Source organism: Crocodylus siamensis, chromosome 11 (assembly GCF_052110815.1).
Source record: "Crocodylus siamensis isolate JL-2025a chromosome 11, ASM5211081v1, whole genome shotgun sequence".
In the NCBI taxonomy this organism is placed as follows: Eukaryota; Metazoa; Chordata; order Crocodylia; family Crocodylidae; genus Crocodylus; species Crocodylus siamensis.
Genome location: NC_143405.1, coordinates 2,831,263 through 2,855,837, shown reverse-complemented (window position 1 = coordinate 2,855,837; position 24,575 = coordinate 2,831,263). Strand labels below are relative to the sequence as shown.

Here is a 24,575-nt window from a genome sequence, read left to right as displayed (position 1 = left end):
GGAGGCGATGGCTCCCCCCCACGCAGGCATGGATCGGGCCGCGCATGCCCAGGCGGAAGCTGTCACGTGCTGGGGCCCGTCCCTTGCCTCCAGGGCGCAAGGAAGAGGAGGAGAGGGGGAAGAGTTGTTGAAAGGGGACTATGCCAGGCTGGGGGGAAAAGGAAAACCACTTTCTTGTGTCTGTTTTTAAGCTGCCTCTTTCACGGTGTGACCCCTGGTTCTGGTGGGCTGAGAGGTGTGCAGGGACCGTGCACACTCCAAGTGTGCAGGCATTGTGGATTTGGGGGAGGGTGCTTTCCGCTTGGTTTGTCATTCCCTCCGTTATAACCCCTACTAGAAAGCAAAGAGCGAGTGTAGAGGGTCAAGTTTTAGGGTGGAGAGCAGTGAACGGCCTGTGCTGGGCCCGGTGCTGTCCGAGGTAGTCAAGCAGAGGCACACACGCTTCAGGTGGACAAATAGTTTTTATTTTGTGCATGCAAATACAGGTCAAGTACTGCAAACTCCTGCCATTGAGTTTCTCTCGACACTGAAAACCATGATGCTCTACTTGTGAGCAGCCAAAGCTAACACCTCCTCACTTCAGTGCTACAGCAAACACACACAACTCACTCTGCTAGTCAGCACCGTCACAAAGCCCCCCCTCCCCCTTTCCCACCCCCCTTACAGACCCTGCGGTCTAGCTTCCCCGCTGAATCCTATTCCTATCACACAAAGGGAAACATTACCATCTGGAAATTCAAACCTGAAGGAAACGGAATAGAATTTATTCCCCCCCATATATCCCCATTTCATTTTACAGATTTTAAATTATAGTTTTAAATAGAAGCTGAGAATGCGCCATAAAAATGAGCATTAAATCCATCGTAGCGATGGTGCCTGCTTTATACATGATGGGTGTACACCATCGTTTATTTCATTTACATTTCAATCGAACAATAGATTTGCAAAGAAAATGTCTAATACAGACGTAAAAATATTCACACTAGAGCTTCACAATCGGTTGTACAATTGACAAACAGGCCTCTTTTCCCAAACTTTCCAGCTAAGCAAATTTATAAAATGTAATCAATGCAACAAGAAAAAAAATAACATTTTTCTTTAACTTCCAGGGAAAAGAATATGCAGTAAACAGTATAAATGCAGACAGCAGATGCTGCAAGCTAACCACAATACTTCTGAGTGGCTGTACAGTGGGTATGTGCAGTACAAATAAAAGCCACATGTGTTGTATCACAACTACAGTATAATGTACTTGTTTGCCCAGCTAAGAAAATGCATGCATTTTCATGCCTCGGATTAACTGAGACCTATTCTGGATAAATTGATGGGATATGTGCAAATGACCTTGGCTTTGTGGCAGTAATAAATGCAGCCAGGCTCTGTATAATTTCAAACTCTGTTAAACATGAATTGCTGATGAAGAGCTTCAGGGATAATCTTCCTTGAATAAAAAGTTGTCGCTCAAGTATTGGGAATGTTGATCTTTTTTGCTTTATTTAGTTTTGTCATTGACACCTGGGGGTCACAAGTTCTCAGTGCATTCCCTTGCCAGCAAAAAGATGCACAGTGACCACTAGCGTCAAGGAGACAGCTGTCCATTTATACTGGAAAAAAGTGGGTCCTTTCAAGAGCACATGGATTGTGCTCTGCTCGCAGAAGAGGTCCCTACATTAGAGAGATTTCCTAACAAAAAGGTTGAAACTAAACTATAAGTAATGGACTTTATGTACTGTATATCAATTTCTCATTTGGTTATGCTCCCAAATAGAATGTTTTATTTATTTTGTAACAGATTTGTAATGATGAAAAATATCTGTTCACAAACATGATCAAGATGCTGCTGTGTATAAGGGTTATTTACAGCAGTGGTTAGAATTTAACAATTTATACTTTTACAAGAAAAACAGGCGCTACTGGACTGTTCTGGGTTTTGATAAAAGATTTTTAAACATTCCTTCCCAGCTCTTTCTGACCATTGTGTGTTATTTATTTTGTACCTCACTAAACCCAGTGCACTAACACACAAGAACAGCATTCAGCTCTTGAGCATAAGATTAAATTAAAACTTCAAGTCTGTTAACAAAGCACTAAATTTTTCGAATTAGATTTATATAAAGAGCAACTGAGAGCTTATTTAACACAATCAGCTGTGTACAACTGCTTTCCTTATCCTGTGTCATACTTTAGTGCCACTATATATAACCTATCAAGAACCAATGCCAGTTTGCTTTGCAAAGAGTCTAACCTTTCCTTTGAAGGGTCTAGTATACATTCTAAAATGCAAAATCTGCATGAACACTAAGATTAAATTCCTTGTTACCCGATTACAGGAACAAAATTTCAGCAGCAGAGCAATCAGTCTGCTATAATCTATTTTCTTAAGAATGTACAGATTATTACTTTCTCACACAACCATGACATATTGACACTAGCATTAATCTTTAATTTAAGACCCATGTGGAAAATTAGGCAAAACAAGGAATGAATCCAGGTTGTGAGGCAACACAATTGAACTTAGATATTGATACAATTTCTGTATCCCTGGCATGTGAAATCCCTGCTGTACCTCTACAGGAAAAAAAGATGCTTGTCTGAGCAATGCAAAAAAGCCACTCTCTTCTCCCCAGTCTTCTATGGGCCTTTTTCTGACAGTATAATAAATTAGGCCAAAAAAATAAATGGGAGATGCTATGGCCACACATGAAGATTAGTCACTATTTTCATGTCAGAAAATTAGCCCTTCCATTGCCCAAAGGCACCTGATTTGCAACAATACCTACAAACACATACTAGTTTGTGTGGGGTCAAGGGATGAAACTTTACCAAAAACGGAAAGCCAAAACTAGATTCCCAACCGTAGCTTCTTTGGGTCATGGCACTGGAAGGCAGTTTCATGGCAAGGTCACATAAGCAGTGTTAAAATTGTATGACAATGTTGGCATGCTATTAAAAACCCCACACAATTCTGTCTGCCATTCCAGATATCAAAGATTCAACACAAACTAGCCTCAGCCCAGAACTGACTTCTTTTCATATGAAGTATGTGGTCTTTCTAGAAAGCTACTGTATCATGGGACCTCCTGCTGCAGACAAGCCTATATAAATATAGTTGTTCTTAAGACATGCCAATAAGGTTGGCAAGAATATGTTAGACTGATGTAATTTTACTGGACAAACAGACAAATGTGTGTAAGCAGCTTATCCCAATCCCCCTCCAGCAGAGCACAACCAAGTTTTAAAAGTTGCAATTTTAAAATTAAAAAGTTAAGGTAAATACACAAGATCAATTTATGTAGTATATATTCACCCTCAGATCATGCTGAAGATGTTCTGTGGAGTTCTGGTGCACAGAGGGCTCTTTCCCTGAGGGCGAATAAGGACTTCTCAAACCTTTATAGTTTCTCTATTTTTGTAACAAAATAGCAATTTAAAATTTAAAAATCTTTTTAAAAAAATTACATCACCTTCAACATGGAAGATCTCACTGTTTAAATATCCATGAAATAGACATACTGGTTTGCATATCTTTTTTTTTTTTTTTTGGAATTACATACAGCAAATAAAAGTATTTTGGAAGCGTTTAAAAAGTAATAAAAATTCATATTTACAGAATGGTTTTGATATAAAATATACAACAATCATATTCATGTCTAACATTCTATGTTAATTTGCAACATCAACAGGAAATAAGTTAAGGTGACAAAGATGGTCTTATTCTCATGCCTAATCATCTCAAGTTGCAAAGTGAAACAAAGTATCAGTCTCAGTAGAGCTGAGGTGGCACTGGCTATCGGGAAGATACAATAATAGCCTAAGGAAATTAAGAAAAGGCTACTTCACCATTATTTCTACAAACATCTCTTTACATTTAGTATTAAATAAATGTGTAAGATCTTCCATACTGATACCAGAATATCAAAACTAACCCTTGGGTTTTCAGGTATATTTACAACATAATTATTTCATGGACATGTTCATTAAGAGAGATATCTAACACCAATATTTACGTAGTCTAATCAACAACCCTCAGGGAAATGCTAACCCCCACCCCCCAGAAACGTGCACAAAACAGTTATCAAAATGTTATCTGACACATATCTGTGATTTTTGTAAAATAACAACTCAGACGACCAGTAACATGATCCTCTTTAAGCATTTTGCTAGCAGGAAAAGCCCTTACGTACAGTACACCTGGTGAAAAGTCAGCTTGGCTTAAAATATTCCAGTACAATTTTCAGAGTAAACAACTTCACAGAAGTTAATAAAAAACATAAAAAAATGTAAAACTTGTCAGAAAGAAATAGACGAGTACAAACAATAGGATATTAATCACTAGGAGAGAGGGTCTTGCTTTCATTTCTAAAAGGGTGACTGAATTTTTAAATGTCAGAGAAGAAATTATGCCCAGAGCTCTAGGTTGTCTGTGTTTATGAATACCTATATTAGTTGACATAATAGGATTTTCAGTCACATCTTAGCAGGGCACAAATTCATGTATTTTTCAGTATTTCTGAAGGTCAGATAATGCTATACTATTTTATTTTCAAGGCCTTTTGAAAATAAATGGATAATGAACAAGCAAAATTAAACCTGAATAAAAAGTTATGATTAACAGTATTTAAAAAGACAATGTAATGAGTTTCTAAAACCTCACTATTTAGTTTAAATAAAAAAAAATAGCAATACCATCTTGTTAGTCAGTGCAAACACTACGTACAGGGTTTTCACAGGAAAGCCAAGAGCACCTGATACTTTTTCCATGTCATCTGGATTCTGTAAAAGCAGGTGAAGGATTACATTTAAAAAACAAAACAAAATTAAACAAAACCTACACTGTCAAATTAGTGCATAATCTGTCAATATGGTTAAAAAGAGTTCTGCATATAATTTGGAGAAATCAATACCTAGTACATTAGCTGAAGGACTTAGGCACTTGGTTTACTTATATTTATCTTTACTTGGACAAGTAGCCTGTGTATAAATATCAACACTACTAAAAGCGGAAATGAGAAAACACAAACAATAAGAAATAAAAAGCTGCAACAGAGCACTGCATCACAGTCCTGCATATAATGCAGTAGTGCAAAGCTAAAGTGTGTTAACCCTATAAAAATCTAGATTACAAATCCCTATTTCTCACTCTTCAAGCAGGAAACAATATTCCATGCAAAGTTCCACACCTCAAGAAAAAGCAGCTGCAACAAGATGCAAGTTCCTCTTTCATAAAACAAAACAGAGACAAATAAGTTAGTTTTACTTTCACTAGATGTATCACTGTAGGATCCTGCTAGTTTAAATAACTGAGTTGTTAATTTTCTACATAAGCCATTTTAAACAAGAATGGCTCAGTTACTGCACCAGATTGCTACAAACTCATAAAAAGCTGCTTTAAGCTTAAGTAAAACAATGTCCAGATTCCATTCATTTGTGGAAAGTGAACGCCTTATCCTAGTAAAGTAAGTTTATTTTTCAGAATGCTAATGCGAGAGGGGCTTGAAGTATCAAAGAGTCCACAGGAAATGGATGACCCCAATATTATTTTTTTTAAAAAAAATATACATTATATAATATATATTATATATATATATAAAAAGCTAGTGTAAATGCTTCCATGGCGTGGTCACAAGCTGGAAAGATGAATGAGTTTCAGCTGTTAACCATCTTGCCATTCACAGCCGGCTTTAAAAAGTTGTTTTTATCCTCAGACATAATGTGAGCAGTTTTCAAAATGAGGCTGCCAACACTGACTGATGTGCTGATGGGCAGGCAGCTTGCACTGCTAACAGATGCTGTGATGGGCTGACTGAAGCAAGAAGTTACGGGCAGGATTGCTTTCTGCTCCTCCCTGAGGGGAAAAACAAGTTATACAAATATTCAACTTCATGCAGTAACAGTAGTAAATAAACTGTGGGTGTTAAATGTGGTAAACACTGAAAATAAATGGCATCTAGTGACAGAAGCAGAATGTGTTACTATGGAAGAATGTCCTCACAAAGTGACATGTAGATCATTTCATTTTCAAAGGCCAAATTAAGCTGCTAAAATAGTCTAGAATAGATCATTGCAGCAATGTATTTTAAATGTTCTTGGTACTAAAATGAATGCTAGTTAAAGCTTAATGCTAACCCTGTTGAGACTAGTTTTTCTAAACTCTGGTAAGTATAAAAAGAAGTTTGCTTTTACTGTATTTTGGGAACACATGAAAAATACTGGTTTTGGTAATTATGACTGCTTCCTTAGATAGCCAGAATGCATTAAAGTGCATAAAAAGAATGTAACAATTTCTGTGGTTTTCAAACTGATGGACCAAACCTTTCTATTTTCTGTTTTAACACTCCCTCCCACTTTATCATGCGGACATAATGCAGATGTTTCAAAAGGCAAGAGAGAGTAAGCGGTTCCTCTTTACATTCTCATGTCATTAACTATTCTGATGCTGCTGTTTCTCTAACACTCACAGAATCACAAGGTCTTCACCTAAACTTTGTCTCTTCTGCTCCAAAGGTTCCTTTTGGCGCTGCTTTAGTGAATGACCGTTCTCTACAGTTGTCCCATTGAGCAGCTGATCTTCTTGTGAACTGATACCTAGCTGTATGTCCAGGATTTCCTAAGGAAAGATGGCAGAATTCTCCATCAATACTGTCACTACCTGCTTTGGTAGAACAACTTATTTTATGTAGTGATTCTGGATCTCTTCTTTTTGCAAGACTTTTTTATTTGTTTTGATTTCATATAAAAGAATTGACTATTGTGTACACTAGATACCCTTTAACAACATTTTTAAATGATCCCATTTACATTTACAGTTAATCCCCAACAAAACTGAACCCCAATTCAAAAAAGAAGAGCTCTGCCCAGACATCCTCCCCACCTAGCATGCATCATCATCAGGCCTCAAAAGCTCAGAGTCAAGGTCTTTTAGCAAGCCTTGAAGTTAAACAAGCCCAGGCTATTCCAAAACGTGGACGCTGACTCCACAGAAGTGAACTCTTTCCTCTCAGAGAAAATTTTCCTGGCAGCCTCTCCTGAAAATACTGAGCACGATCACTAATCATAACTAATTAGCAAAGAATAATGAGTGGCTCAGACTAGCCCACTACCTGTAGTTCTCTTCTTGCCACAAATCACCATTTGCATCTGGAAGCAGTGCTGATAAACTGCCTAGAAGTTCATGACATTCTGCTATCCCAGGCAGGCCAAACACATTACTATACCTGGTTTCTATGTTAGTGTTTATGGGGTATTGTGTGGGCACAAAGCATTTCTGTATGTTAAGAAAATGTCCCCTGAATCAGAACCTTACAGCTCAAATCAGATGAACAACTAAGGGGAAAACAATTACTAAAGAAAAATGGTGATAAAAGGCAGTAATGATGTGGAGGTCAGTGGCAAAAGAAAGAAATAGGTTTTAGGGTAGCAAATGGGATGGGTAGTTAGTGAAAAATGAAGAGCTGTTCTCAACATGAGGGAAAGCAAACAAAGCACAAAGCTGAGAGTACAAGTAGTAAAATCTACATTCTTCCTCAAATAATTCTTTCCTCTACATTCTTCCTCCTGGAAATAAGTTTCACTCTCATGGTTTGCCAATAAAACTCAATGTAATTACAGTTCACAGGAACTCAGTACCATACATAACAAGTGAAAGCAAAAACAAAGGCATGGAAACTGGAAGAAACAGCATGTGTTATCCAATTCCTTAGTGACAGGGATCGCTATTCCTTTAGAACATATGACTGCTTAAAAGAAAGACTATAATCCTTTTGGGTGGTATGAAACAAGAACACTGGAACACTGTGTGACTTTTCAGAAGTGAAGGAAATGTTTAAGGAGAAAGCTTTGTGTCAAGAAGCCAACTATGAAAGAAAAAGAGAAGGTGGAGACAACAGGAATAATACAGAGGGAAATGACAAGTGTCTTTATCATTAGAAACTAGTCAATTAAAAATGTCCTTTAAATGACCTGTTTTAATATAAATGTTACTACATTTAAAGTCTATCTAGTGATTACATATTGGGAAAATGCAATTATTTCTGATACATAATAGCTACCAAAAAGAAAAGAAAAGAAATTTTGCCACTAGAGAATGTTCATAATCCCAGAGCAGTAGAAAGGTGGGGACAAATTTCTCTGATGAAACGGTACCCAAACCAATTTCTTACTAAAAAGTCCTTCACTTTACAAGGTCAAGCTTCTAGAAATAGCCGAACAACTAGTGGAAAGAACCCTGTGCCCGTTTCAAACACGTAGCTCTTTTACATTACCTCTATTTGTTCACCCTGTCCATCAGGTTCGTCAGTATCAAGGGCTGAAAGCTCTAATTCAATGTCTCGATCTGGCTTTGTATCTGCACCGTCTTCAGTATAGTCACTCTGCCAAAACATTTAAAAAGTGCACAATGTAAACAATAAAGCAACGTTCACCTGCTGTATACACGGCTCAAGAATTCAAGTGAAGGTGGCAGGTACTGTTATAATCCAGATTCCTGAGATGTGGGAGAAGGGTGGGGTAGGAGAAGATGGGAGAACCACTTGGATACCAACAGTATCCTTGGAAATAGAGAGGATCCCACTTACATTCCGAGTGATGTAATGAAGAGAAGAATGTGGATGTTGGAAAGTAATCTACAGAGCTCACTGGTTGAGGTACTGAATTTATATCGCCCACAACTGGAGCAATGAGCAGAGATTGTGCAGAGACTGTATGGTCAGATCCTACACAAATCACTTCCTTGTCACTGCGTAAATGTTTGGAGCACTGATGGATGGTGACTCTTTCCCTCTTCCATGTCCAGGTTATCTATATATTCCAGTTATCTATAGAAAGAGCATCTACGTCCCCATGTATCTACAATTGCACAATAAAGCAGAACTCATTCCTATTAATTTCCTCCATTATTAAGCTCCTGTTTAACAAGAGGCAGCATAACAAATACATCTACTCACTCTCAGAGAAGTAACCATTTGGAGATGCAACAAATTCTTTGAACAGAACAGGTTATAAATATATTAAACTTTAACTTTTCCAAGCAAATGCCCCAAAACCTCAATTGTCTGTTTCATCCCAGTCACCCTTTTCTTTACCTCACCATTCCTCAAATCAATTTCCTTGCTTAAAAGATTTAAGGTAAGGCGACTGCCTTCATCTAGAGAACTCCACTTCTGTTGCATGGCTAGCGCATTAGCCTCCCTCTGAAGTAACAATGAATTACTTTTGGCCTGTGGAGAAAAACATAAACTACATGTACAAGCTACATATAAATCTTGTATTGTCAGACTGCTAAACAAGCCTCCCCACATACACAGCAGTTCTCTCTCTAAGCAATTCAGTATGCTCATCACCCACAAAATACTGCTCCACACTGGGGAAAAGCACTCTCTCTTCTCTGATCACAGCGACTGAACTCTTGCTAGGTGCCAGCAGAGGCACTTAGCTGGCATAGTGCTTTCTATCAGAAGTGACTCTACTGAAATCAATAGGATTGCTCATGTTACTAAGCCTACACCTGGTATGGTATATAGGACCAGGCCCTAGCTCACCCTCTCTGATTAATCACTTAGCAATTGTAATATTTAATTTTCTAAAGCACAGTAAGATACAAGTCATAGGAAAGACTTTATATTGAATAAAGTTTTATGCATGGTGTAAATGGTCTTACCTGCTGTAGTTCAATACTCAGTAAATCTCCAGTGCTGGAATGCTTTCTGTGACCAGATAAATCTGTCACTATGAACCTATCCCTTAAAACATAAACGGAGGCATTATTCTCACATGCAGCAAAATGTACATTTCCTTTCATCATTAACACCTCAGACTTTGCTTTTTAACCATCCTATTCTTTTGGTTAAAAGCGGTGTGCATCAAATAATACTTAACTCTTTTCCAACATCCCTTAGTCATGCTTTGCAACACACCTCTAAGGAAAGCAAGTATAGGGACACAAAGACAGAGAGGTTATGGAAATGGCTTAAGGACACTGATGGGCTAATATCACAGCTGAGATTACAACTCAAAAGTGCCTGATTCCCAGTCCTTTGATTAGGCCATTCCAGCTTGTTACTTCTACTAATGAGGGTTTAATGGCTAACTCATTTTTAGCCTCTTTCTTCTGAAGCATAAGGCCACGAATGTAAAGTATTTGCTACTTTTAAAAATAAGTGTGTCTATTTAAGTCTCAGATATTTTTTCCACATGCCTGGAATGTTGAGAGTAACTAAATTGCCAAACAAAGTTCATACCGTTCTATATAGCGCGCTGATGAAGTGGAATCTGAGCCATAAGAACTCCATCTTGAATCAACAGCATTGACATATGGGACATAATCTATAACAAATTAACGTATAATTTAGCATCTTCCTAGTTCTCATCACAGAATATGCATACACTGTAGTTCTGTGCACGTGCAGTTATTAGCAGGTCATAAAAATTATCCGAATGCTGCTGTGGTAGTAACAACAAACGTTTACTATACCTGATACACTTATGGGCTTAGTAGCACTTCCTTGGGAAGCAGTGGCTTGAATAGGGTCTGTTGTGTGATAACCTGTGCGAGATGATCTGGAGATTGCACCCCACTTGGAGATGATCGGTCCATCGCTAAAGGGAATGATAGGATCTTCTTCTTTTGCCCTTCTTTGAGTTTCAAACAAATGCACTCTCCTTTTAACATCTCCACTGTCCAAATCCTACATGTTGAGGAGAGAGGGAAAAGGAATGCAAGGGACTGAATTTCCATTCAATCTGTCAGCTAATTCAGAAGGCCATGGTTATCAAAATAACCACTGCTGAACATGACTGCTCCTACAACTAGCAAGCTGGGAAGAGACATAGCAACTTACATAATGGATTTTCAGTAGCTAACTGTCCATCAGAGAGCAACTGATAGTGAAGCAGGGCATATGGGGGAAACGGTTTGGATATGAAAGGAAACTATAGTTTTGAAATATATATTGCTATCTATACATTTGTGTCTGTCTCTCTCTCTAGATAGATATTCGCCTATATCTATATATAGATACACAGATATCTATATCTATATAGATATACACACTGTATATACAGTGCACACACACACACACACACACACACGCATCCGTATCTGTATATAGATATTGATATATATTTTAAAACTATAATTTCCTCTCATTGGGCACGTCTACACAAGACGCATACTGTGGACTAGCTTGCTACTACTATGCAGTAGCCTCACTGGGCACAAACTGCGACTTGACACTGCTACACAACAGTAACAAGATACTGAGCAGTAAGCGTCACTAGGCAACTGTGCTGGGATGCTACTGTGCAGTAACACTGGTACTTGGTTATGCAAGTACTAAATGACTGCGCAGTAACAACTACACAGTAGGCGGCTCATGTAATGCGCCCCTTGTGTAGAATATCTTCAAAATGCCATCCCTGCATGATGCTCCAATATTCTTTCAAGCAGTTCTAGAACTGGAAGAAGGAAGGGTGGAGCTGGCAGAGACACAGTTACCCTGGTGGTGGGGAATGTGCTAGCAGCCACCTCCCTGGATCATACCAGAACAGAAAACAAATGCAGAGAAAAGCTTATTTATCAAAAACAAGGTCATCTCCCTCGCTATGTGGCAACTTGTTTTTATTCCGCAGTTTATTCAAGCCTCAGTTAATTTTGTGTACTCAGCTTCAGTCAGATAAAACAAGGTTGTATTTTATTTTCATTCAGTTACATTTCTCTACATTTTAAGTTGTTTATTTTATGAGGATATGTGCATCCCAATGACATTTTAACAGGCCCAGCCCTGCATTTTGGGAAACGACAGTAATGGAATAAAATGTTAGCTTTATGTAAGTGACCTATGTATGCACTGCAGCCAAGATTAACGTTCATGCAGGATATCCTAGTTCTACGCAATGTGGCACAAGTTTTAGCCTTTTCATTTCTTCTCTACTGAAGTTCAGAATAAAGATTCTCTAAAATAGGGATAAACAAGCAATAGATCTAGTTGAACACCAAAAAAAAAAAGAAGAGTTTATTTCAGCAGTATGGACTATTTTGCTTAAAACTATCAGGAACCTTATTTATCCAGCGGAAACGTCTGCCCTAAATTGAATATCTTGCCCACATTATTCTGGCAAGTCTGCTATACAAAAGTATCCAGACACTATTACACTATTTAGATACCTCTGAAATTGGAAGCATTGTGTGTTTACTGGTAGAAGAAGAAACCACTGAGTGCGGTCAGATTTTATAAAATCTTATTTATATGGCATCATGCTTGTCAATTCCTTCATTTTAATAAAAGAAGTCTGAGGAACAGGAGTCCTGATTTACTGCATTATAAACTGCTACATTCTTTATTAATTTTCAAATCAGCTATTGAAAAAGTTGTGGCCAACACAAAGCTTTACTTAAACTGATTTCCCAGAGAAATAATTTCTCTCAAGCCTAAAAGCATTAATTATTCAAAACACTGCATGTTTATTTCACTAAGAGGAGAGTCTGTATACATAGCTGGGGGAAACTATTCTAAACAGTTTAAAATAAGTTGAACTAATTTAACCTCCATTCATAGTATTTCAGTTTGTCAACATTTTTGATTGACAAAAACCTGACAATCAAACACAAAACACTTGCAGCAAGTCCTATCAAAAAGAAGAAACTTGCAAAACAGCCATACCATTAACACAGTATTTGAATTGGCGATTACATCCTTGGGCTCTGAATCGATAGCATTTATGCAGGAGCCAATAGTGCCACAGGACCAGGGTGAGTAGTGGGAAAGATGGTCTTCTTCAAATTTAGTACCACTCAAGTCAGTAACACTCTCTGAAAACTTTGGAAAAGGAAAATAAAACAGAGGGAACTCAGCTTTGAAATGTTCATACAGGAAAAAAGAGGGTTGGGGGTTCTGCTACTAACAATTAAATCAAATCTCTTTAGGTAGTTTAAAGACTTACCTACCCTAGGGGTCTACATCAGTTTTAGCCATCAGTGACCAGCCACTGGTGCAGCTGCACCAAATCTCCATTGCGAACTGGGTAAACCACTCTAAGCCACATTGTACTCCAGTGCTGTGTACTGCTTTTGCACAAGGCTAAACTTTGTCAGGGTAAGTTTTGCCTACCAAAGGCACCGGATGAAACTAGTGGCGTTATATTAATGGGTAGTTTTCAGTGGTTGTAGCTGTAGTAAATCTTCAAAATAGAGCTTGAGCAAAATCCAGTTTTTTCCTTTGGTAAAGTATGTAAAGCAAAGCTTGGTAGAAATAAAACTCTTAATCTCCTGTTTGAATAAAGGCTAACCAGATCTGTGACCATCCTTACCCCTTAAAACATGTATTTATTAAGACTAGGCTTAAAAAGTCATTTAATACTATATACTTTAAGCTGCTTTTAGATTCTGTGCATTTTCTTACATGTATAGAAAAGAAATACTCCAAGATTACTTTAGTCTTTATATCACAAATTCTTATACATTTATTTCCTAAACCCTTTCCCATTTTGCTACAATTGTATCACGTATCTAGACAATATTTTACCAGGGCCTTATGCACCTTTTCATTTTAATATACGTATTTTTGGGGACTCTGGCAACATATGCGACATGATTAAATCTGCATCATGTTCTAACGCATTAAGAATAAGACTATAAAACAGGAGGGTTCTTAATAGAAATGCATGCATTATGCTTGACACAGAAACCTGAAGGTTCATAAAAGAAAGAAGCTCTTATCACATTTAATTACAAAATTGGCGTTTGTGAGCCTTCTGCTGGATGATTTGTGATTCTAACTAAATGTAAGTTCACTGTGAGGCTCTATACTAGGTTCTGGACTATGATACAACAGTCTGAATGAAAAGTTAACATAATTCAATACTACTAAATTACCTTTATGTTACCCTACTTAAAACAGTTGTTTCCTTTTTTTTGATTTCTCAGTGCATCAGCTTAATACCTCCATCAGGAGATATGCCCCTTCATTTTCAGGAAAAGGAACTCGATTCTAATAGAATTAAAGGTGATGAATGGAACATCCCTATTGCTTAAGTGCAACAAGTTAGTTTATTAAATTAGGAAGGACAAGTACCACAAACTCCTTGGGTTTCTCACCTCTGTGCTGAAGTCCACATTGAAGAGAGGAGAAGGTGGTGTTGGAGATGTTGCTGCCATAGGAAGTGTTGAGGATACAAGAGGGGTTTTCTGTGCGTGGTATTGTGCCCATTGCTCTGGCTTTCGTCGTAACTGATCATCATAACTGGTCTTCAAGTGACCACAAGGCTCCTAGACCAAATAATAAATTAAAATTCAATCAGCAGGAAGGAATTAATGCATGAATGTTCAGCAGATATGAGTTTCTCCTGATCTCTTAGCTGTCAGCACAAGTAAAAAGGCATAAAAATAGGTATAAGGGCAAGAATGGGGAATGGCAAGAATTAGAGCAGGGTGTTATAAACATTCAGTGTGTGGGGGGGTGGGGGGTGCAATTTCCAGGTTTAATTATGGTCTGTGGATTATGGGATACATTCAGGACTCCATTCTCCCCTCATTCCCTGGTGATTTTCCACTGATGATCCCTGAGACACTTGTAGAGACAAGAGGAGAAGCTGTTCTTTTATGCAGTAAGTCAGTAACATGGGTTAAACCCAAGGCATGAAAACAGTTTTGGGATACTTATGCTATTAGATTTCTGACATGCATTTTAACGCCACACTTACAACCTTTTCTTTTCCCCTCTCACTTACCCTTGGTAAAGGCACAGTCCTTTGCTCATTTGGAGGTTGGCAAGCCACAGAGTAATACCCATCCAGAGAGTTATATCTCTCACGCAATGATGTCTGATAGACAGATGAGTGCATCACATCCATCGGAGGTAAAGAATTGCTCCTAATAATATCATCTCTTGGGTACATCTGTGGACGCCAGATACGCCTGCTGTCATACACTGGGGCATACATTCCAGAAGGGACAGGAGGAACTGGTCCATACGGCTGCGGAGGAGGAGGTTGGTAAGGAGAATTCAGTCGATCTCGAGGGGGAAATGTACTGTAATGATCGGCATATGGCACGGAAGCAGGTGGGAGGGAGGATTCTGGAACGTTATTGGACCTCACAAAGCGAGGAACACAGGGAGCCACACCAGCTGGTACTGTTGGAGGTGGTGCGTAGTATCCTTGAAAATTGGAGAAAGGCATATTTAATGTGGTCTCACATGACCTAGAATTTTAAGCAATTCTAAAAATGTAAGTAGCACTCAAATCTGGCTTCAGATCCAAGCGTCTTGTTTCTATACACCCATTTTAATCCTGTCACTATTCTGTGGATGTACAGCGCATGCGTAAGAACACAGTGTCTACAGAAGCAGAGCTGACAATTTGGCAGTGTTTTCACCCAGCTAGAAGTAGGTGGCAGACAAGCTCTACATTCCTCCATGCTGTGATATTTTTAAGAACCTTACCAGGACAGGTGGTACTTTTGCTCTCCCTCTCCATACTGAACCCACATGTATATATATTAGCTGGATACATACCTTAAGAAGCCTAAAAGCATACACTGAGATGTGTTAATACAGAAAAACATTTTAGGTTTAAGGCAGTGATGCTCACTCTGTTGGCCCCATTACCATTACATTCTGTTTTTCTCCTTACTAAGGAACTGAAAAGCTTAGTACTTAGGCTCTGTTTGAATGGATACCTAAAGGACATTTAGTACTGTACCATTAGAAGGATATGAAGGAACTCAAGTATTCACCTACCCTGACCCAGGAAGGTGATTTGCCCAGGCAATAGGAAAAACAATTACAACAATTTGGTGCCTTCTTTCTGCACTTTGGGATATTACTTCAGACTTGAACAAGACTGTAGAGAGCAAATCTGATTAAAGGTAACTGAGTACTAAGGGACAGAAGGGAATGGGAGACCATGAAATCTGAACTGTTTTAGCTGTTGAGACATACAATTCCCACAACACATGGCATGCACAGACAAGAACTGCAATGCCAGAACAGACTACTGGCCCACCCACTCTTAGCAGTAAAAGGGATTATATTGTCCCATTAAGAAAAAACAGATTCAGCTGAGAACTTCAAAAATAACCCAAATCATTCCAGCCTGAAGTCTGTTTAAACACATGTCCAAGCATATCCATGCAAAAGTGAAGGATTGGCCACAGAACAGCTCTATGTTACTCACCTGTCTGTGGGTACTGTGGAACTTCATAGGACATCTGGGCACGCGGATCTTGAAAATACTGAACATTATCAGAATGTGGAGGATAGACCGGTACTCTGGGTACAAATGGGCTGGATTTTGGAGGCACAGAATTCATCTCTGTTCCAATATTAGGAGGACCAGCTGAGGTAGCTGCTGCCTGGCTTACAGGAGTCTTGGGTGGAGAGCCAATTTTACTGAAACAGATTGCAAAAGAATTATCAAATACATCTCCCATTATTTCACTCAGTCAGCTGCAAGTCACAATGCAATATGCTCCAGTATTACAAGGTGTTTCCTATGAAACTCTTATTGAATTTCATTATTTTTCACAGCCAGTACACTTTCTTCTCAAGGTAACATCATGCACTCATAAGCTGATCTAACCCTTTTGGTATGTACTTACAGCTCAGATACCATCCCTGAAAAGAAACAGTTATAAGCATGTTCTGGTAATGACAGAGAGGTGCTGAAATGTTGGCCGCAGGCTGAGTGCTGTTTGAAGAACTGTCCAAACAGCTTTAAAGTCAGATATCTGGAAAACCTTCATGACTCCAAAGAAACATTTTTGATATTTGGAAATCCAACAACTATTATGCACTACTGTATCATAAAGAATTGTCAAATTCTGTATGCAATTATTTTTTTCCTAAACTGAACAGCCCAATGGAACATTAAATATGAGGCTGAAACATAGGTGAGCAGAAGGGATGTGGAGGGATGGATACTGCCATTTTACACATGATACACAAGTTGATTTAAAACATGCCCTAAACTTAAAGCATCAACACTGGCATGTGAAGCTTGGGTCCAAAGCCTTTTTGAAAACAAAATGACATTGCCATTGCTATAGCAAACCTTGCACAATTATACAACAAGTGAGTATCTCCAATGCACCTCTCTTTCCCTCCCCGTAGTTAATACCGCTCCCTGAATAAGCCCTTCTTCCTCAGCACAGCTCTGGCCTCCAGTAGGCACTGTTGTGCCCCTTGGAATATCGCTGACTGTGTTTGCACACAAGCTGTAGCAGATTTTTGGAAATGTACAGCCTGCATTTTGTGCATTAGTGAAAAACTGACTATTTTAGTCACGGAGAAAGGGGAAAAGAAGAAAACAATTTTCCTCAGTTCATGCGGAGAATGCAAAACAGAACCACAGCTCAGTATCCATTGCTCATGATCCACAAACATAACTGAGACCCTGTCAGTTATCTTCTGCACGTTGTGACTGGCAAAGTGCAAAACTGCTGCCATTAGTATATCAGAGCCAGTTATTTCAGCCTGCAGCAATACATACTTTTCAGATAATGATTCTGTAGGGGATCCAGAGACGTTGTGACCATTGGCTCCAGATTTCCCCCCTTTCTTGACATTCTCCAAAGATCTTAAGGAAGTGTCAGCACAGCGGGGAATCAATTGGGGAACACCACTTTCCAGACTTGCAATCCCATTAGTACTTGGCACCATCTTCCCTGTTGTTTCAGGGCTTCCTATGACAGAGATTACATTTCCTGTTGTGGTTGAAACAGTGCTGTTTACGCCAACTTTGTTTAGAAGAGGGAAGGTTCTCACTGTTGCACTGATTTTTTTGTTTCTTAAACGATACCTATATGGACAAAGACAGTTTGAAGAAGAGATAATGAACAAGGGTAATATTTCAGCATTTGAAACTACTGCTCATGCTGAAGCTAAAATGGGGAGAAATAACTGCAAAGTCAATATACACATCACTATCATGAAAGACCAACAGCTCCTCCATGGGACATTTGGTAGTAGGTCTGTGTAAAACAGTTTTATGAAGTTGCCCACTATGTAGCTGGTAAAAACAGGCAGACCTTTATTCCTCACTCAGTTAAAACCAATTGGTAGCACATCTGTAATGGATACAGAGATGGATCTTTTGCAGGTACCAGGCCTAGAGCCAATCTTATGTTGGAGCATTTTGCTTTTTCTGTGAAAGGAATTGAGCAAGGGTAACGATAACAACTGCTTTACAGATGCTGCTAAATTTAAAAGCTCTAATTTGCATAACCAGGTACCTTGCAATTCAAGGATCTCTCAAAATTCACTCACAAAGGAAGTGACTTCCAAAATTTCATGGAAGTGGTTTTAATCTAGCTGAAACAACAGCACCTTTTCCACACTTACTTTTCAAGCTCTTCCTGAGAGTGAGCGAATGTACAGTTAGTTCCTCGTGGACATCCCCCTTGCTGTCGCAGATCTCGGCACATACTTGTTTTATATTTGCTGTTTGGTTGTGGCTTAAAAATAGAAAAAAAAAATCACACTTAATACAGGTCAACACAAGTAGGTTTTTGAAAAAAATCAAATACAAACACATACAAATTATCATTTCTGTCTATCCTTTTTATTGCCTCTTTCAATGAGGAAGTCTTCAAAAGAAGCAATAAACCCCCTTCATCAAAATTGATCTTGGCATGTTTTCAGGACTGTCAGGGCTTCAACACAATGACCACTGTAACTGCAGCCTCATATGACCACACATCCAAATTTGAGATATGTGACTGTTTTCTTAGACAAGATCTGTTCAAGATGAGACCCTTTCCTACTTCAGTGTTCACAATCAAAAACTCTAGAGGAACATACTAGGAAAACTCTAGAGGAACATACTTGTGTCCAATTATTTTAATGCACTCTTCTAACAGTTTGGCAGCAATTAGGACAGACTTGCCTTATTTAATTTAGGATATCAAGATAAAATTCCTACAGGGTCATTATATAGTAAGTTGTTTACTGTAACTCTCTGGTCCAGAGGGTAAAAAGACAATTCCGTTACCATTCAGTTTCATAGTTAGTAGGGTTGGAAGGGACCTGAGCGGATCATCAAGTCTGCCATGGCAGGAAAGAGTACTGGGGTCAAACCCCAGCAAGGTGTTCATCCAGCCTCCTCTTAAAGACCCCCAGGGTAGGAACCGGCACCACTTCTCTTGGAAGTTGGCTCCAGATCCTAGCCACCCTGACCGTGAAGTAGTGCCTCCTGATATCTAGCCCAAATCTACCCTCTGCCAGCTTGTGACCGTTATTTCTAGTCACTCCTGGTAGTGCTCAGGGGAACAGGGACTCCCCAGTGCCTGCTGGTCCCCTCTGACTAGTTTGTAACAGGCCACCAGGTCCCCCCTCAGCCTTCTCTTGTGGAGGCTGAACAGGTTCAGGTCCTGGCGCCTCGCCTCGTAGGGCCTGCCCTGCTGCCCCCTGATCATGCGAGTGATTGTTCTTCCAAACAATTTTTGCATCAAAAGGCATGCCTCTCTTCCTTCATTCGGAAATTGCCCTTAAGCTTCAAACTGAATTTGTATCCATATCCTCTATGTACATATATTTAGGGAAAGATTTTTGGATCTGGGCATCCACATCTCCTAGGTGACTTCTAAAATCCCTCTGTTATGTTGTATGTAATGTACAGATGCTTCAATTACAGGGCTAAAACAAATCTGTGCCTGATATTTTTATTCGTTCCTCTTAAAATGTGCCTCAAACTAGATATGATACCCATGTGCCTAACGCAGTGGGTAGCCATTTGCGTGCAAAGGGAAACAGCATGCTCCCAAGTTAAGACTGCTTCAAACTGGATGTTCTAGGGGTCATGTGATGGAGAACAGGTTGTTCTGTATTTCCATTATTCTGGGAATGAGTGGCTTGCTTTTTTAGTTGTTCATTCTCACAGAAAAGTTCTTGGAAGGCCTGTTACCTTACAGGCTATTTTATCCTCGAAGGATGATATCCTTGGACCCAATGAACTACTGAGGTCCCTTCTGACCCTGAAAATCTATGAAATCCTTTTATAAATGCCACAGAGATGCTAGAGTTGCCTTCTGTTCCTAGTCACTAGTCTATCCATCAAATCTCCATCAAAACACGAGGTTGGATGAAACTGCTTTGCTTGCATGTCTTTTGTCCAGGAACATGCTTGTGTGGCTGGTTCTAGCCAAGAAATGCAAACGATCCAAAGAATCAGCCAAGATAAACAATACAGCTAAAGGGAATTTCTGAACACTCACTCACAGTCCATGAAGCTTCCTGAATTCTCTTGAGGGCATATGGATATGCCCCTATGCTTGTCTTATTCACAGAGTTAAGAGTTAATCTGGAGACCCTGAGCATTGCTGAAGCTCTTTTAGACTTATAGATGGAAATTTACCTGCCTGTTGTGTCTAGTTGGATAAACACCCATAAATTTATCATCAAAAGTCTGCTACCAACTGGGCTCTTTCAGTCTCTCTTAATCAGAGAAGTGTTCAAAAGGATTGGGGTTCTAATTTTGAACCTGAGGGAAAATACATTCTTTCCCTTCTGTTGCCTGTTTTTGCGACACAAGGTCCATGTGTAAGGTCTCACGCAGCACTTAATTTTTCTTAGCTTGAAGTACAGGTGTTTCCAAAAAGTCTGTTCCCTATTTATCAAGTTCGCCCTGGCCTAAAGAGCTAAGATTCCTTCCCAGATAGAGAAAGATCTTGTCAATTAAATTGCACTGGCTGCAGAAGGGAAGGCAAGGGGACCTAACACACTACAGCTACCAACACTGGATCATGAGGCAAGCGCAGGTGGCAGAGTGGCGAGATGACTTTTCATTTGCCATCATACTTCTTTCATAGCCTAGTAACAGAAAATGGGGAAGTCCTTACTAACAGTAGCTTCTCAGCCACTCTTGGGCAATTTGGCAGCAGTGATTTCTGTGTCAGAAGCACTACTCCAATTCCCAGTTTGTGGAGAGGAATGTTTCACTTGCAACGTCCCTGCTATGTATCCTCTGATTATGCAGGCTGACTTTTTTGTAGCCCAGAGCAAGGCATGCCTAGCAGCCACAAAGCTGGCAGAGTTTCTATTCCCTTTGCAATAGGGCAGAACTTCCCTTTTGGCTTTTTCTGTGCCCGCATGTTTGTCACTCTGGAATCAAGCAGAAGCTTCACAAGTATGCCAGGGGATGTGCCACTGCGGTGCCTCAGGAATGAAAGGCAGTCAAGAATCAAGTAGCTCAGTTCTACAAGCCAGCTAACAAAGTCTGACACAGACCCAGCAAATGTAAGTCCATCTGCACAAGTTGTTTTAACTTTACATTTCATTTTGGTTGATGCAAATTTTATGCCCAACAATCCTTAAGCTCTGAAGCAGGGAGGTCTCCTAACAGCTAAGTAAACAAAACGTAAGTAACCAGGTCTTTGTCAGGAGGGCATTCCTCAAAGCCAGAAATGTGCAGTTCTGCCCTCTGGCCTCCAAGCTACATGCAGGCTAAAGAACCATATTTGAGATGTGGACTTCTATATACTACTAAGAATATACTTGTGAAATACTACAGTTTTCCAGGCACTGGTCTGGGGAAGGAGGAAAACAGAAGAATCCCTACTGTCATTTTTTCATAGATTGCATAGATAACTGAGAGGGAAGAATTTAATTGCCTCCAATGCTAAGAGTATTGCTAAAAGGGGGACTCTGAAAGCAAAACGTTTCTGAAACTTTATGTCTTAGCATTTATGTCTTTGAAAAGAGAGTAAAATGTTCAGCACTATTTACCCTCTTGCATCTGAATGTCTGAGAAATCTAGCATTAAACAAGGAGAGAAATAACTGGTTTGCATTGTTTAAGTGAACACTCACGGAATAACCGTCAGGTGTCAGGATGGCAACCTAACGTAAAACTTTGGTCCATGTCTCCATGAGTTGGCACTTGTAAATGTTATTCATACAGAAAGACTGCTTGTGATTTACCCAAAATGAGTTTTTATAATATAATTACACAGATATTCTTGAGCCTAGCTCATCATGGAGCATTATATGATGGGGTGGAGTGGGTGAGGAGGGTAAAGGGGTTCTGAGTGAATGCTGATTGCTCATCAAGTTATATACTTGGGTTGGATTGATCTAGAAGGACAAACATCTGGAACAATGAGGATCCACAAAGACTTGTATGTCCATGCTCCTAGGCTCTGATGATACAACTCTTCTGTAATGTATTAACTTAAAGTAAAATTAAAAATATAGTCATGATCTCCTCTGTTGTGCAAGCTCTATAGAAACTAACCACAATATTTTAGTATTTTAAATGCAATAAAAGCAGCAAGAAAACAACTAATTTCACTATGTAGATACATATATAAAAAGGATTTCATAATGAACTTATTACAAGAAAACCATCATAAGCTATGGCTAACGTGAATTATGAAATTCTCTTCATGTTAAAACTTATCTTTTTCTTTATTTGTTTAAACAGATACTAAAATGACAATTGCCTTGATTACACAAGACCGGAGATTCCAGTGAACAAGTACTGAGGTAGTGAATGGGACAGCCATGTGGTATGAAAGATTAAAATATGGATCCTCTAAGATTAAACATAACAACAAATTACAAGATTTAAAACAAGTTTTCTTTGCAAGAATACTCTACCATGTAGAGCTATCAGAATTTTATTCACCAAATAAAATTATATCACCTGTGTTAGTCTTTCTCTTTTACATATCAGTCACATTTTCCTTAAAGGGTCATAATGCATTCTTTACAGAATCCCAAAATTCTTCCCAATTTCATCCTTAAGCTACTCTTATCAACACACACATTTTTCTTAGCAAAAGCAGACAAGATTGATTTCCGTATTGTATTAATCAATGTACATTCTTAATTGGCTAGAAGGGTTTTAGTGTGTCATATAGGTATTCCTAGTTTGGCCTACAGCATTAAACCTCTCTCTTTCACAACAACAGGAAGCCCTATACTTATTCTAAAATCATCACTAAATTGTCAAAATATATTATATTTTCTATACAGAGAAGACTCAGCCATACTATTCAATAATTAAATATAATCACCTGTGGTGCTTCATGCCCTTTTCTACTATAGTTCTGAATAAAGTCCACCAGCCCATGTACCACAGTCTTCACAGCCACCATTGCATTCTCCAGCTGCTCCCATGTTGGAGACGTTGCATCTATGATTGTTAAAACAGGCTTAGAATTTGTCAGTGAATATAATATCATTATCTTAAAGAAGAGGCAACTTTTATGGCATGCCAGAGATCCAGCAAAAGGATTAATTAGAAAGAATATTGAGAAAACAGCATCTGTTGTGCCACTCCCATTGCTAGGAATGTTATAGAGCAGAAACATAATTTTCTATCTAGAGACAGTCACAGTTTTTTTACATACAAGAAGGGAAAATGTAAAAAAAACCTATTAGCACCACTTGCATACCTGGATTAGGATCTATGTTTGCTAGAAGCTCTAAGTGAGGCCTCAGTCTGTTTAAGTTTGCTGGATCACCTGTACGTTGCAAGACAATTGTCAACTCCTGTACACTCTTTGCAAATGACTCTGGTGATTGAAGCTGTAAACAAATGCAGTCTTAGTGATTTCTGTTCTATAAATAGGACATTTTAATTGAAAAAAATATTCTCATTTTCCTCATGAGTGCAGGGTCCCAAATTAGATGAGGCAGTGTCTTCAGATTGCATACACAGGTATCAGTGGTGAGAGATAACACTTCTCAGCTCAGAATCTGCCCTATGCAGCTTCATCATAAGACACTAGAATAAGTGATATTTTGTGGTGCTTCACTGTGACCCTTGTAGCTATTAAAAAACTGAAGGGTCTTTGTACAAAGGTGACAGGAAAAAAACTCCATGTCAGTCCCTAGTTACAAGACATCTTATTTAAATTTGAGAGGTTCTACACAGTTTACAAGCCATTTTAGTATTATATCTTTTAACAGTTTAATCTAGTGAGGATAGGATACTAAATCCCCCCCTCCCCAGACAAACCTTATCAATAATGGACTGCATGTGTGACTTATGTGCTAAGTCACCATAAAGAAGGGAAGACCACTGTTCTGGTGATATACGAAGGCCTGCTTCCATGGCAATGTGAACGATTTGGGCGTCATGCTCTCTCCGCAAAGCCTCATAACTCCGAAATTCCTCTTTCAGCTGCATCAGAGAAGAATCTTCATCCCTTTTTGTGACCTGAAAAAAATCCAGCAATGCTTAAAGAATTCATATTTCTTTAAGTATATCTAAGAGATTAGGTATATACCACAGCCTACAAAAACAGGCATGACTCAGTAGATAACATGAACACCGCTCTTCCAAATGCTCATCTTCCCAGGTGATAATATTAATACCAAGATATCCAGGGATTTAAAAGTATAGATCATTATTATAAGGATATGACCTCAACTCCAGCAATTTTAGCTCTGATAGTAATTGGATTTGTTTAAATCTATAAAGCTATGAAGAGGTTGGCTGGATATGCAGCTATAGGGTTAGTTCTTCAGCTCCTTGTGCCCAAATGTTAAAGGCCAGCTCAAGATGACAGGAAACACTAGAAATTATTAAATGAGAAAAGACAAAAAAAGCTGCATGATAAAAAACTGCAGAGTACTCTTA

At 38.9% G+C, this 24,575-nt stretch overlaps 1 protein-coding gene and 1 non-coding gene across 6 annotated transcripts in view; both read right to left on the bottom strand.

Moving 5' to 3' along the window:
• Positions 1–442: 442 nt before the first annotated feature.
• The window catches only part of RC3H2 (ring finger and CCCH-type domains 2), a 39,662-nt gene continuing 15,529 nt past the window's right edge, over positions 443–24,575 (bottom strand). For 3 of the 5 annotated variants that reach the window (XM_090021205.1, XM_090021207.1, XM_090021206.1), the window contains 16 exons: positions 23,952–24,152; positions 23,386–23,518; positions 23,005–23,123; positions 18,333–18,445; positions 17,482–17,790; positions 16,168–16,382; positions 14,722–15,149; positions 14,090–14,260; positions 12,657–12,812; positions 10,469–10,682; positions 10,236–10,320; positions 9,656–9,737; positions 9,081–9,215; positions 8,262–8,369; positions 6,459–6,607; positions 443–5,845 (listed from right to left, as the gene is read on the bottom strand). In XM_090021205.1, the coding sequence (XP_089877331.1) occupies positions 5,647–5,845; positions 6,459–6,607; positions 8,262–8,369; positions 9,081–9,215; positions 9,656–9,737; positions 10,236–10,320; positions 10,469–10,682; positions 12,657–12,812; positions 14,090–14,260; positions 14,722–15,149; positions 16,168–16,382; positions 17,482–17,790; positions 18,333–18,445; positions 23,005–23,123; positions 23,386–23,518; positions 23,952–24,152 (2,817 nt within the window). In that variant the 3' untranslated portion in view covers positions 443–5,646. The remainder of the gene's footprint in view (positions 5,846–6,458; positions 6,608–8,261; positions 8,370–9,080; positions 9,216–9,655; positions 9,738–10,235; positions 10,321–10,468; positions 10,683–12,656; positions 12,813–14,089; positions 14,261–14,721; positions 15,150–16,167; positions 16,383–17,481; positions 17,791–18,332; positions 18,446–23,004; positions 23,124–23,385; positions 23,519–23,951; positions 24,153–24,575) is intronic. The other 2 variants (XM_090021208.1, XM_090021209.1) reach the window with 1 other exon arrangement.
• On the bottom strand, positions 23,619–23,733 carry LOC149855255 (small nucleolar RNA SNORD90). The gene has a single exon (XR_016438611.1). It is a non-coding gene; the product is annotated as a small nucleolar RNA SNORD90 (small nucleolar RNA).